The sequence below is a fragment of the Bombus pascuorum genome, chromosome 7, assembly GCF_905332965.1.
Source record: "Bombus pascuorum chromosome 7, iyBomPasc1.1, whole genome shotgun sequence".
Classification (NCBI taxonomy): domain Eukaryota; kingdom Metazoa; phylum Arthropoda; class Insecta; order Hymenoptera; family Apidae; genus Bombus; species Bombus pascuorum.
In genome coordinates this window covers 13,960,145-13,974,985 of record NC_083494.1, presented here as the reverse complement: position 1 = coordinate 13,974,985, position 14,841 = coordinate 13,960,145, and the positions used below count along the sequence as shown (strand labels likewise).

The window sequence follows — 14,841 nt, the reverse complement described above, 5'->3', positions numbered from 1 at the left end:
TATGGTGATGCTTATTAATCACGATCGACCGCAAAATTCCAATCAATCGGACCGCGTTCCATCCGGGTGGCATCTATTCTTTCTCTTTTTTCTTTCTTTTTTCACGTTGGATTTTTCCTTTGAAAGGATCCGGAACGGACAAGTAGCCAGGCATTGGCACCGTACGAAGCGACGGCAAATAGAGAGAAAAGAAGGTCAGAGAGGGACAGGGACCGCAGGGAGAGATGCTCGTTGCGGTATTCGTTAGTCGGCGTTCGACGATGAAAACGCCGGAGGATGGGAAACAGACGGGGACAGGAGTCGGTCGAACGAGCGATTCAAGCGAAACGACCGACTAAATAATTGGCAGCGGGGGTTTTGCGAGAAACGCCGGTTGCCGCACGGGCGCCATTTAATCTGAATTAACAAGCTGTTTGACGTATTCACTTTATGCCTGCCCACAAATCGAGTTACTTCTGAATGAAGTCGTTAGGAATGCGCGAGACCAGTCTCGCTTGTTTCGCGCGACGTAGACGCGACAGAAGTTGACTGCGGCTGAAAGACGAGATGACTAGAGAGTCCATGTTGATACGGTGTGTAATTTGGTATTTGTCTACAGTGGCTCGCGAAAGTGAGTATTTCGACGCGTACAAAACTTTTCACTATACATATACGTAACGCATTTTCACATTGGTTTCAAACTTTAACGATAGAAATATGACGGTGGTGTCTCGTTGTTGCTAATGAAATTTCAAAATGTCTCGTATAACAATATGCACGTACAATTTTTCTACAGGAATCGTTCAAGTACTCGAGTGCCAGTATAGATGTATAGAGCTTTTTCTCGACAGTGATTGCCGAATCTCTTCCTTTTATGGAACAAAGGCTGTTAAAAGAGAAACTTGTTGAATAATTTCACATTCGATGTCTCATGCAAGTAACGATACTTTGTCTGTCGTCGTCGAATAGTCAAAGCGGACGCGTATTCGTTATACGGAAAACCAGAAGGGAAAAATTCCTACGCAATTTATTCGATTTACCATCTGGTCTTGTGCACGCTTTTTCCAGAAAGCTCGTCAATCACGATTTCATTTACCTCGGTAAAGTGTCGATTCTCTGCGTGACAAAGTTATACGCAACCAAATAACGAACAAAAGAAATCAAAAAGCGTGGGCGGCGCGAAAAAGAGAACCAACCGACAAAAAGGTAAAACACGAGAAAAACAAAAAGAATGAGAGGGGGAGAGAGAGAGAGAGAGGGAGAGAGAGAAAGAAAGGAAGAAGGAAGTGGAAGAAAAAGGAATTTAGGCGACAAACGTCAGTTGGTCGATGTTGCTCTGGAAAAACGAGCCGCTCTCTGTTTCTTTCTAAGCGTCACGTGAAATCCTCGCAGGACGGAAAAAAACGTGACGGCATAAAAGAACGCACGAATATCGAACGTGACGGAAGCGCGTACAAAGCTCTTTTGAGGCTCGTTTTCATTTCGAACCGAGCGAGCGTCGAGTGCGACGGAAAGAGCCTGCGGAACGAGCTGTGGCGAGAGGAGAGAAAAAGAGTCGACGAAGAGAAAAAGAGCAGCGAGAAAAGTGCAAAAATGTATTCCATTACACGCGAAGTGTGTATAAGAATATCGCGACTGGTTTTTCCGAGAGTTGTTCTCCGCTCGACGCTCGTCGCCACCGCTTTAAGAAATACGAATGTGTATCTCATGCGCCACTATGCATTAGCTTTTTCTCTTCCCTTTTGTTTGTTTCTTTCGTCTTGTCTTATGTTTCGGACGGAAAAAATAACGAAGAAGAAAAGGGCTGTCAAGCGCGACAAGATAATAGGAAAATATGCTCGTTATGTTTTCAAATTTCCTGCTTGATGTTTCTCATTGATATCGTTCACGGTTGTGAACGCGATGGTCTGTACGTGGTATATTAGAAATTTTTTAATTTGACGTTTCATACTTTTCCAAACTTATGACCGTTTTTTTACTTTCAATCGCTTACGCGAATAATATGGAAGGCTGCGTTTTAATCTTTACATTAATATTAAATACCTTCGTCTCAAAGGCACGGTAGACTTTCGTTCGAATTGACGGCGGAAGAATTAACAATTGACAGACTCGTGTCACACACGGCGCGTGGATCTGTTGAACGAATGAAATTGGAAGAAGCAATACTAGTTGAAACAATATTTTCCTTTCCCGCGCACCAGAGAACCGACAGTTGGAGCGTGTACGTGCCCCTGAAACGGTTTCGTAAGTGTTAATAAATTCAATAAGAAATTATTGAAAACTTCCTCTAAACATATAGGATGGGCCACCCACGGATGTAACAACGTGACACGCGCCGTTGTTTAACGTGACGCCCTTGCATAGGCGTCGATGAAACTTGATCACCGCTTTCAAAGCAGAATCTCACATAGAGAATTCGATTAATATGTGATCATAAATTATTCGTGAATCCGATTACTTCATGAATTTTTGTATTAGGTCGTGCCAAAAGTTTCTTAAGGAAATAATAGATGAGTAACAATTTTTCTATTATATTATTTTATTGAATTATGTATGATGCATTTTCTAGTAATGAAATGAACAAAATGGATAAAACAAAACATGTGCGTCTATTCTTTCCTTATAAAACGAAAGAAACTTTTAGGACGAGCTAGTAATATTACCTTCATCGTCTTAATTTATCAGTTTTATATTAAAGTTCGTGTGAAAACAGCGGAACGTTGGAGATACAAAACATGGCCTTTAAAAATTAAGGATTAATGTCCTCGTTAACGTGGCATGGTACTAGGAAAAATAAAATATGTTATAAATAAACTAATTTATTTCACAGTATTTTTTGCACGGTATCATGAAAATCCAGAGTCTCTTTTATTATATTTAACATTGTTATATTTCACATGTCGTAAAACCAGAGAGAAAACGAGCTTACGGTGTTATAATATTATTTTACCCATATCGTAATATTTTATTTCGATTAATAGAAAGAGTAATAAAATACTTAAACGAAAAACGCAAAACTTTAATACGAAACATGCAGCATATTTATAGGCAATCAGAGATTAAGAACAATCCACGTATTCGAATAAACTAACCAAATCCGTATCATCGATTCCCAACCATCGTTCAATCGCTTCGTCCGGAAACCCAGTAGCAATTACCCCATCGAAGCAATAAATAACCCGCATTCGGTAAACAAATCTCTCGTCACGTTCCACTCCATTCTTCCCCTACAGATTCGATACAATTTCTCTGTACGCGTTACTTTCTACATTCATTTCGGATATCTCCATCTTCAGAAAATTTACAATTACGTATATTTAGTAATTTTACTTTTACGTTGTAACCTGTAGAGAGCTCTCAGACGCTCCATATGTACTGTCGATATTTCAAGCTTCTCGACTGAAAGGATCAACGCGCATTGCCGATATAATATTGCCAATATTATAATGTTTATTGACAAACCATAACGAGAACTCTAAAATATCGACGATATTATCGATCGTCTGGAGACGCCCTTACAAATTTCCGCGTTATACGGTACGGACGATGATAGACGGAACAACGCTTAGATAATAATTCGAGAAATTCTTTCTCCGTTTTAATTCCAAACGAGAACAAAGACTTAACAATCAATGAAAGCAAAATAACATTTACAACATCGCTTTAAAAAATGAAAAATGGTTGATATTCCTACAACTTGTTTCATCTTTTTACTAATGTAATAACGTGTCAAAATTCGCTTGACGAAACTCGAATCTGACGAAGAATACACTCGTGCAATAAAAAGAGAGCGTTGGTCAACGGTCGCGGAGGAAGCATAGCGATCAGGCGACCCCTAAAACCGGAAGCCATGGATCTTTATTAAATCCACGAAATTTATGTCGTGGAGGTCGCGTGGCCGACGGAACGTGCGCGCCGCCCGAAAGGGTATTTATCCCTCTCACCGCGTTTCGAGCGCGTGATCCACACGTTTGCGTTGAGCAAACGAACGTTGACGCACGGCCTTCCCTCTCCGCCATTGTGTCGACGTGCACACACAGGTCGATAGTATATTGCGTTTTTTCTTCTTGTCCCGGATAATGTCTATGCCCCCAAAGCGCGACGCTCGTCAAACAAATCGTTCCTGAATGTCCGTTTTAATGAACGTGCCATTCGATTTGAACGCTTACTGGACGCCTTCGGCGAGATCAGCACGAGTTCGAGGATTTACTCGGCCCATGTACCGCGTTATAGGGCTTGAAGGAGGAATTTTCTACTTTACCGTAGCGAACACTGACTCACAAAATTCTTAGTCACCGTTAATGTGCCATAGAAAACTTTTCTGTCCGTATCGTATGCGTTATCGTACGAAACGTTTTGAAATTTCATTGGCATCGTAGCGAGACGCGACTGCAAGAGATTATATATGTGTAGGTTCAATTTGAAACCCGTTTAAACATGTATATTTCATATCGCTAATATTCAATTGGTAAGAAGATAGTTACGATGATTTATATCTACTTGTACAAGTAGAAGGAAGTCTTTTATTACGTCAGTAATACTCGAATATTTAGTGGTAATTTTTTATAATAAATGCTCGTTTGTCAGTTATATACGATTTATCAGGTGCAGGTAATATTTCATCGTAATTGTCCCATGGAAAAATTCGACTGAAAAAATATCTCTTCCGATAGTGGTCCCGAAAAAAAAAGGAAATTGAAACGAAAAGACCCGCTAGTAGCATTTTATACGTTTTATTATCAATTTTTGCTGCAGTAACGCGAACCATCGATCGATATCCATATCATTATCCATCTGTTGACCGTTTCGTTTCGTCAAAACAGAACGCATACTTTATTTACGAAATAAAAAAGATAAAGCCATGGTCACGATTTCGTTTCGTAATAGCTTCGGTGAAAAGGAATTTTTTAATAAAAGCAAGGCGGAGCGTCTATAATATAGGAAGCGGGGCAATTTAAATGTATATACCTTGACCTCTGCAGTCGTAAGTTGGCTGATATCAGCAGACGAGATCTGGAAACGCGATCAAGGAGAGACAGAGAAGAGAGAATTGAAGAGAAGAGAAGAGAAGAGAGATCGTGGGCGTCAACTCGGGAAGTGGATATTTGAGAAAACGTAGCGGCATAAACGAGTCGGTGTATCCAGCAACGGAAGTGGCCCCCTAAAGATAGGAAGGACTTTAATTACACGAGGCCCGTTATCATTGCGGTACAAGCGCGTTGCACTTGAAGGAATTTCGAACGCACCACTGCCTTCTCACCGATAAATACCTCTCTAAATCCATAATTATGCCACGAAGATATTTACCAGTGTTCTTCCAGAAATATCATCTTTCTCCTTCTTCCTGCTTCTTTTCTTAATTAGTTCTTTCTTTTCATTCCAGTTTTTTTTTTTACACTTAAAGGATAACCACGAGTGAAAGTTTACCGCAGCGTTTTTTAAATTAAAACCAAGCGAACTCTAGCCGTCAAAAGCAGAAAACAAAAATAAATTTATCATGTTTTTCCTTTTAATTAATTATAGTGAAGAAGGAAAAAGTTAAGATAGTTAAACTCACTTTGTTGTTGAAAAATTAACGCTGATAGTAACGCTAACGATAAGACTTTCTAAGCGAAAATAAAAAAGAGGAATACTCTTAATTCGACAAAAAGTATTGAAAATTAATTCATGGTACGAAAAATATAAAATCGATGCGAATATGATACTTGAGTATAGGTTTTAATTCTCGAATTGTCGGATGACAAGAGGAGGCAAAATGGGAGCCTCTGTTAACGATCATTTCATAGAGGACGCGATGTTATCGCTTAAATATCGATAGTCTCGTGTCAATCGACCTTCTCGATGCCAGGCTGACGCCTCTGGGAAATTTAATTTAACGCTTCGCGAATTTCAGACAGCGAAACGTTGATTCTTTCTAAACGACGAATCTCTCGTGATGTACTCCTTTCTCTTACGGATATTACGATGTCTGAGAAAGTATTCAACTTCCAGTTTTTCATTTTTGTTTTTCATGATTGTTTTTAATCTGAAACCGTGTATCGAAATAAACAGATTATTTATGATTGGTTAGAAAGTTGAATTCGCGATAGAAAGATCATGTCATTTAAGCATAAACTCTGTAATGCGCGTAGCTCAGATTGTGTGTCGCAATATGGAAGATTTTATTCATTTCCGTCACTATTGATATAATATAGCAAGTGTCAAGGATCTTGTTCAAATACAGGGTGCGCCGTTAGAATTCGGACAGAATTCAATTTGTAGTTCCCACCATATTAGAATTCAGATGTTTGTGCTGATTGACTCTGAAGTTAGTTAAATATGTCAATAAGTCTTCTATAACCTCAAAATGACAGAACTCGTTAAGCAAAACCCGGAATACGATAGAAGAGCGGCGATTATAGAAAGTCTTCGCGCCGGGAGAACGCCGGTCGAAATTATAAAATTCTTTAGCTACCCAAGATCGACGGTAATTTAATTTTGTTGTGGGCAAAACCAAATTTCCAGCAAGTGTTCACGTTTTGAGCGTTGTCTCAAGTGAGGGCGACGTCATGCCTCCGCACTTCTTCCAAAAAGGCGAAAGAATCACAAAGGAGGTTTATTTGGAGGTCCTGAAGACAGTAATAAAGCCGTGGATGGAAATTACGGCTTCTGGAAGGCCGTATTTATTTCAACAAGATGGCGCACCTGCTCACACAAGTCATCTTGTTCAAAATTGGCTCTCTGACAATGTGGACATGTTTTGGTCGAAAGATTTCTGGCCTCCTAACAGTCCCGACCTAAACCCATTGGACTATTACGTGTGGGGCGTTATCGAGAGACAAACTAATAAATGCAGGCACCCCAACGTCAACTCCCTACGAGCTGCTATCGAGTCAGAATTCGCGACAATTAAACGCGACCAGTTGAAGTCAGCGTGCTCGCGCTTTAGAGCAAGAATAGAGCAGGTCATAGAGGCAGAGGGTGGTTACATAGAATAAAAGTTCTCAGCAAGGACCCTTTAAATGAGATATAACAACATTTTCATGTGTTTTTGTGTATTGACTTAAATAAACAACTTTCTGCACAAAACTTCTTTTGTCCGGATTCTAACGGCGCACCCTGTATATATAAAATTTATCCTACCTAGCCAGCGACAGAGGTAGTTGAGTACTGCAAGAACGTGGAAAAATACAGTTCATCGCTTTCTTCTCTAATTATTTACGCTTAGCGTTCCACACAGCTTAAAAGCATGAAACTACGATATTCTACATAGCATATGAAAAATGTAAAATATAGAAATATCCTAATTTATAAAATTTACTTGTAGAACTTCTTTTATCTTGTTGTTACTCCTATAGGAAAGAGAGTATTAGCACTGATAAAATTTCATTAACGATCTTAATTCGATCGTGGAAAAGGCCACAAATAAAAATACAAGTCCTACATGGCAAAATGCAACAGTCAGCTTCCAAGATATCATCGACCGAAAACAGCCACCGAATTTTTTAATGTCAGAAATCTGAGAATAGGTGCTTCAGGTAGGTTAGAGTTTAAACCACGAAGTTGTCCACACATACTTACATAAATGTCCATCGAATCGCATATTTGTCGTATAATCTATTAAATTCGCATTCGCTATCGATTCCTCGCCGCGTGCTTTTAACGTCAACCGCGTGCTTTTAACGTCAACCGCGTCCTCTTTACGTTCCTTCCCTAACGACCAATATTATCAGAATGATTTATTTGGAACTTTTCGAGCCTGCATACTTAGGTTATTACCGTCATAAATTCGAAACACGTTCTCCACGGTTGATACCATACCTGACCTACCTCATCTTGAAATATGAGAAACTTCGCGGAAGTCCCTATAAAATATTCCCTCCGTCCTCTTACGTTTTTCACGTTGCTTTCCTTTCCTAGTCTAACCGACCTGTTATTCCCATACTATATATATACATTTATATACAATCCTACCACATTTTTGGTGACACAGAAAAGTGCCGCTAAAGAAGGAAATATTTCCTACGATAGGATAAATATTACGACAAAGAACATTTTTTTCCAGTGAGTCGTTAATTTTGAGCGGGATAGTAGAGGATCGAACTTGCATCGTTGTCACGTAAATTGCCTTGTCCCAAGCGAAAGCTCAACTTTTGACCGCAGCAAAGCAAACTATCGCGAACTGCGGTGCAACGAGATAAACTGTAACTCCTGCCGCGAGCCACCAACGAAACCGATAGCCCGGTAGTTCGAGCTATTTTCCAGCTTGCCGTTGCAACGAGTTTCTTAATGCTCTGTATCGAGAAACGCATTTGTCTTCCAGCGTTCCATTAACGAGGCTCGTTGCCCCTGTTCGATTTAGATCGCCGTTCGGCCGCGGGTCGTTCCACGTTACGAATCCACGTTACCATCGACGAACGATAACATTCGAATAGGGCACACCGATCGAACCGTATCGACATCACGTTTGCAAATTTCCCTTAATTGTTTTCTTGTCCTTAGCTGTTCACCGCGGAAGGATTTCTGCGCATTTTTATCAAAAAACAAGTACTCTATGAATTTCCGTTCTAAACTCGTTTTGTGTTGGTCCCAGTTGATGCTTTTTTCGAAATTTTTATTTCAGTGGTTCCATTATTCTACTAATACTTATTTAAACGTATAAAAATTGCAAGATACTACACTATCTGTATGTAAAAATATCAATATGATGACGTTATCGTATTTTGTACTATTCCATTTTCATTCCATACTTTTATACATAGTCTCTATGATCTAAGTGCAATAAAGAGAATCATACCACTACTTATAAAATGTCATACCAAAGAAACATATAAATTCGCAAGTTCTATTTATTATATATATTAAGCGTCTTTATCTAAAACCAGAACCAGCACATTATCTTACACCTAACCGCAGATAATACAAACGAGCCTTTAATCGTGCATAAAATCAGCGCAATTAACGCAAACTAATGAGCCTTATCAGATGCGACGAGGCTGTCGGATTTTTTGGTTCCCGTGAGCGAAGCAACAGCTAGTAGGAGCGGTTTACAGTGTGTCGCGCGTCCACGGAGTGAAAGAGGGGTGGTTTTGGAAGGGGTTGGATAAGAGACGAATAGGGAGCAGAGAGAAACGAAAGAGAAACAGAGAGAAACAAGGAGAAACAGAGACAAATAGAGAGATGAGGGGAGGAGGAAGGGAGAGGCAGAAAGAGAGAAAGGAAGAGGGAGAGAGAAAGAGAGAAATGGAGAGAAAGAGTTGGTTGGGGTTTAGAAGGGTAGGGGATGAAAAGGTGGGAGAGAAGCGGAGAGAGCTCGAGAGGGAGAAGAGACTGGTAGAGACTGGTGGAAGGAAGAAGGATGGAGGATGTCTGTCGTGGCAGAGTAGCGGCGGTAGTAGCATATACGGCGGTTTAACTCGCGGGGAAAACTCTGAGAGCACGAGCTCGCGATCCTCAGTCGCGTGTGACACGCGGCCTAGTACGCGCTCGGATCGCCATCCGGATCGTCTCATTTGCGTGGCCGCGTCGTGCTCGATCGACCTCGAGGGTCGTTGATCGTGAGAACTGACGGGAACAGTGCATCTTGAGAGTACTCAGACTTTGTAGAGTAGAAACTGCCATTTCTATATTTATGAGAAATTGGTTAAAATTGAATTCCTTTTACCGATATGATATTAACGGAGGCTGTGCATGTTTTTGGTCTTATGTTCGATAGTTTTATCGACAGAGATCGATAGAAATCTATGGGAAAGATCTATGGGATGCAACAACTGACGAACATCGTGGGCAGTGGATATTTTTGAATGTTGTGGGTTCGAGTTTGGAACTTTTATCGACGATAAAGATCGTGCGGATCGTGGAACCTGGAAATTTATCAATTCAGGTTTGAAAGTTTTATAAGACCGGGGATCGTGGATAGTGCAGACGTTCTCGAACTTTATGGATTTCAGATTAGAAGAATCGATGGATCGTAAACATCCTTGGATCTCGTAAATTCGTGTCATTATTATTAAAACTGACGAAGATAGTTGAAATCCTGAATATTTGTGAATTTTACAGACTCGTCTTTCCAATACTTCCCAACGCAAATTGAGCGCAATCGTGGACATTCTTGGATTACTTATTTATATTTTTATCGATGTTATTGGCAGACCTCGAAAAAGTCGTGGTTTTGATGGAACCAATGACATCAACGAACCTCGTGAATCGTCGATATTCTGGACTTTGGTTGTCCAAGTTTGACATTTTTATCGATAGAACTGATAGAGATCAGAGATCGTGAACGTCCTGAGATTTTGTGAATTGAAATTTGCATTTGGAGAGTTTGAACGTTGAGCAACGCTTTCGCGTTTGAAAAATTTACATACTTTTGTAATATCTGACTCTTGTGGATCTCGAAGACACTTAAATATCGAGACTTTGAGCGGAAAATTTTAATACTGAGATCGATTAGTAGTCAGAAAACACGGTAGAAAATAAAATAGCGATTTTGTGAGATTCCACGAATATAAAGCTTCTTTCCAACTGAAATCTAAGAAACATACCGCAACTTATCTTTATAAAACTCTTATAAATTTTGAATAACTCTGCATACTTTAAAATCACGATTTACTGCTACCAATGTTTTAAACTTCGTCCTGTAAATCCAAGAAACTTTTACGTCTCAACAATTCGCTACTAACACCCTACATAAACAAAAACCACGATTTATTTTCATTTTTCACGCTGCATCTCACAAACTTGTCCCTCTATTTACCTCCACCGACTCAACAAACTCGTACTTTCCCATTAACAAAGAAAGAAACAACGACAAAGTCCGAGTGTCCAAGAGAAACCTTCGTAAAATCCCACGTAGCTTCCGGAAAGGACAACTTCGACCATAAAGTGCAACGCGCGTAATTACACTATCAAGTATAGTACTGTAAGGATCAACGTAATAAACTAGGAATTAAATAGAATATCGTAAGAATCGACAAACCACAGATTGAAAATCGAATTATCACTGATGATCATCAAAAAGGGGCGTAGTTGTTTCAACGGATGCAAGAATCAAACAGAATATTATAGCTATCGATACAGCGGATTACAGATTTACTAATACGTCAAACATCTATAGAGATCGATAAAATAAATCGAGGATTAAATACAATACCATAAGGACAAATAAAATAGATCAAGCACGCTACAACCCAAGAATCGGTAAGACATTATCGGTACGATAAATTAGGGATTAAATAGAATACTAGAGGGATCGATAAAATACCATCAATACGATCAAGGTTCCAACGATCGTGAGTGATCGACGAAAGAAGGCAGCAGTTCGATCGAACGAAAGGAGAATTATAAATTCCCCGTCGAAATTATAAATCCCGCGTAGACGATGAATATTTCATCGAGGACGAGGTGAAACACAGCGGGCCATTCGTTCGAAAAACGATATCCCGGTCCTCTCCAAGGATTTATAACGATGCGCGTGAACGGGCTGGATAGAATCTCTCGCGACGTGGCGCGTTTGACGATCGTTGCAGGTGGAACGAGAAACGCCGGAACTGGAGGACGCGTATAAGAGGGACGTAGGTATATACGAACCGGATGGAAACTGCAATCCGGACGTTTGACAAACGATAGTGCCGGTAACGTGCTACAGGAACGATTCTTCGCAGCTCGATTAAAAGAAAACACATCGAAACGGTGTGTCAAAACTTGTTTTACTCTTTAGATGCTCCGTAGCAAATTTCTCTTGCCGAGACTTTTAAATGAACACGTTTAAACAGTTCAAGAAGAAGGAAACAGGTTGATACACATATGTACGTATCTAGATAGGTTTCTATCGTTCTCAAAATTTTCCGAAAAATTATAAAGTAATTCATAAAATTAGTAAATTAACGAAATAAAGTAAAACAGCGTTTTCGCTCATCGTTCGAGAAGAATATCAAAACAGTGTACGTACGTAAATCTTCGTCGCACTTCAAATCTTCGAATAAAAAATTCCAAACGAAGACGCGCAAATCGAGTCAGTAATCAACTGACTGAACTTAAAACGCGTTACTAAATCGCTGCAAGATCTCCGCGAATCGCAGCTGTTCCTCGAAGCGGAACGTCAGTCGAAGAGCGGACTAACGAAGTGAAGAAGCGAAACGAAAAACAAAAAGAAAATATAAGAAAGAAGAAGGGAAGCAGCTCAAGATTGAACATCTTTTAGATATTCCTCGGTCAACGACCTCGACGAAGTGAATGTTTAATCGACGAAGGAACAAAACTACGAATCGATCCAAGATCACCGCATATCTAAGCGTATTGTACAAGGAGATAGCGATCAAACTGACAGAATTTTTCACTTCCTTCCTGCGCTCTATCGTTCGATATCATCGAGCTTCTCTTTCCCGACAATAATATTCGTTATCCTACCAAGATTGAGAAAGTCAGCGAGCTTCTGTCGAAATTGGATTGAGAAACGACACGAGGCAAGAAGTCGAGGAGCTGGTGGCGAACGACGAAGCGTGACTGGGTGCCGGAAGTTCCGTTCTCGACGCCACTTCTGCCCGCGATGAGAAACGGTTTCGCGGAACGTGACACGCTCGACGAATCCGCAATCACGATGGAAATATCATACAGCGGAATTTCGAAGCGATCGACCACGTTTCTTTGAGAAAATACAGCGTAGAACGCGAAGAACCGATAGTTAGAGGGAGAAACCGGAAACGAAGGATGCTAGGATCGATCAGTACCGCGTAAACAAAATTTGACAAGTGTATAAGACACAGTGTGTTTCCGTTTCAACGTTTCTGGTGTGAAACGTGAAAGAAGAGGCAAGAATCATGAGGGATAAATTTGCATTCAGCGTAAGTGCTCTGGAAATATTGGATTCTGCGTTTATTTTAGGAGGCGAGCGTGACATCGATGCTGGTCGATCGATCGCTCCCAAGTTCTATGGTAGGAACTGTTGCCTGTAACGTCGAGGTTCTAGAATTAATTATAAAGCTCCCTCCCAAGTGTGCGTATTTTTAAAGAGATCAAATATTGATCAGGTTCGAGTAGATCGCGGAGGAATTGTCCGATACATCTGGTTGATTTATTGTTGTAATTGTGTCAGATGACGAATATCTTACTTGTGTATTTTTATCTTCAGTTACTTCGTTCTGCGCGATGATGGTTCATGAATCACAGTTTTATCGTAAAATGTTACAAGTATATTTTTAAAAGTTCGTACTTTTTTTTTAATATTCATTTTTATTTAGAAAGTTCGAGGAAAACTTTACCTTAATTAATCATGACACGTGATACGCAGCCGGTTTTCCAATTTCATGTTAGCTACCAAATCGTATAGAGGAGTGTTAATTACCGTCAGTCAAACGGATAATGAGAACCGTGTGAAGCGTGATAATGTAAAATGTTAGGATACCGATAAAACATAAATTAAACCCCTTGATCGTAGTATGAGTTACTCATCTCGACGTTACGCGTACAGGCGAAAGCCAATAATTAAAGTTGATGCGGGGAATATCGTATAGATATAGATGATGTATTTATTCGGCACACATCGCGCAATTTCCGATAACTAATAATTCCACGTCTACATATTTACAATTTTAACTTCTTCCGCTATGATTTTATTTACACGCAATCGCAAATTTTAATCTGTTTTCGTTTTCCGTGCGCGTCCAACGATATCGCATCGATAAAAAACATAAATCGCGAAAGCTTGCGATTATTAATTCTTTTCCTTGTAAAATTGATATTCTTAAAGCAATTAAATATTCAATTACAGTACAACTTACAATTTCAATTATAATAAAAAATATAAGCTATACAAATTAAATCCATTTCTTCTTTGTACGATGTAAGGAATCTTATTGTTTCCTAAAATATATCTATATAAAATGATAGAAATGTATTTATAGTTCATCCTTTAAAATCAAATATTTCATGCAGGGAACATTGCATTTAGAATGACGTAACAGCAATAATGAAATTAAAATACTAAAATGCGCTCTTTTCCCTATAAATGCGTACCCCACGCCCACAGTATATCATCAAATACAACACTATTAAAACAGGAAATAATTATCAATAATTAGCTTACTATTCAACAAATATCACTATAAGTTGCTTTCAACCAGTAATACACATTCGTCACTCATGTCAGCTATTATTATCATACGCATTACCTAACGTTAATCATCAAGTGATTCGATTCTGACCGTGTCAACGGTGATAACGTGATTTACAGTCTGGGGTGCCGGACATGCACGAGACCCTGTCCAGTTTTTCGGAACAGTTCAGGGACGGGCCGCCGAAACCGGAAATAAAGCCGGAAACAGCCAAGGAGTCGGAGAGGACTGATGAACCGAAGTGTGGTTGGTTCTGGTTCAGGCCCATGTATCTGCAGCAATTTCGAACCGCGAAATGGGCGCTTTTCTGGTTATGTTGGACAGGTGCAATGCAAGGTAAGCGATTCAAATTTGATTCCCTTCGAACAACAGCAGAATAAACCCACGTATACGCCAATTTTGGTGCCGAGTAAAAGAAAGTCCACAGAATAACAAGTTTAAAAAGACGCTGTAATCTAGCAAGGTGTATTTATATTTAATAAGAGCGACGAATAAATGTAATATATAGCACAGAATAGATAACTATTGCCGATATTAGAATTGATTTTTAAGTACTGCTTTGAATCAATAGAATAAATCAGTGTTGCTTTTTTTGAGGAGGGACGGGGTGATTTTAGCAAAGAATTAAGCAAATAAAAAAATTTTTTCCTTATTATAATATATTGCAACTTTTCCGTATGTTCGTAGTTGTCGACGGTTGAATTTGAACATTCTGAACATTGTGAAAGCCTCTTAATCTTTGTTTTTATTTTACGCGTCTAAAATTATTAAA

At 39.5% G+C, this 14,841-nt stretch overlaps 1 protein-coding gene across 3 annotated transcripts in view; it reads left to right on the top strand.

The window, feature by feature from the left end:
- LOC132908849 (solute carrier organic anion transporter family member 4A1) overlaps positions 1-14,841 on the top strand; it is a 47,913-nt gene that overhangs the window by 13,354 nt on the left and 19,718 nt on the right. For 2 of the 3 annotated variants that reach the window (XM_060963227.1, XM_060963228.1), the window contains one exon: positions 14,189-14,405. In XM_060963227.1, coding sequence (XP_060819210.1) covers positions 14,189-14,405 — 217 coding nt within the window. Of the gene's footprint in view, positions 1-9,335; positions 12,801-14,188; positions 14,406-14,841 lie in introns of those variants that run through there. The other variant, XM_060963229.1, reaches the window with a different exon arrangement.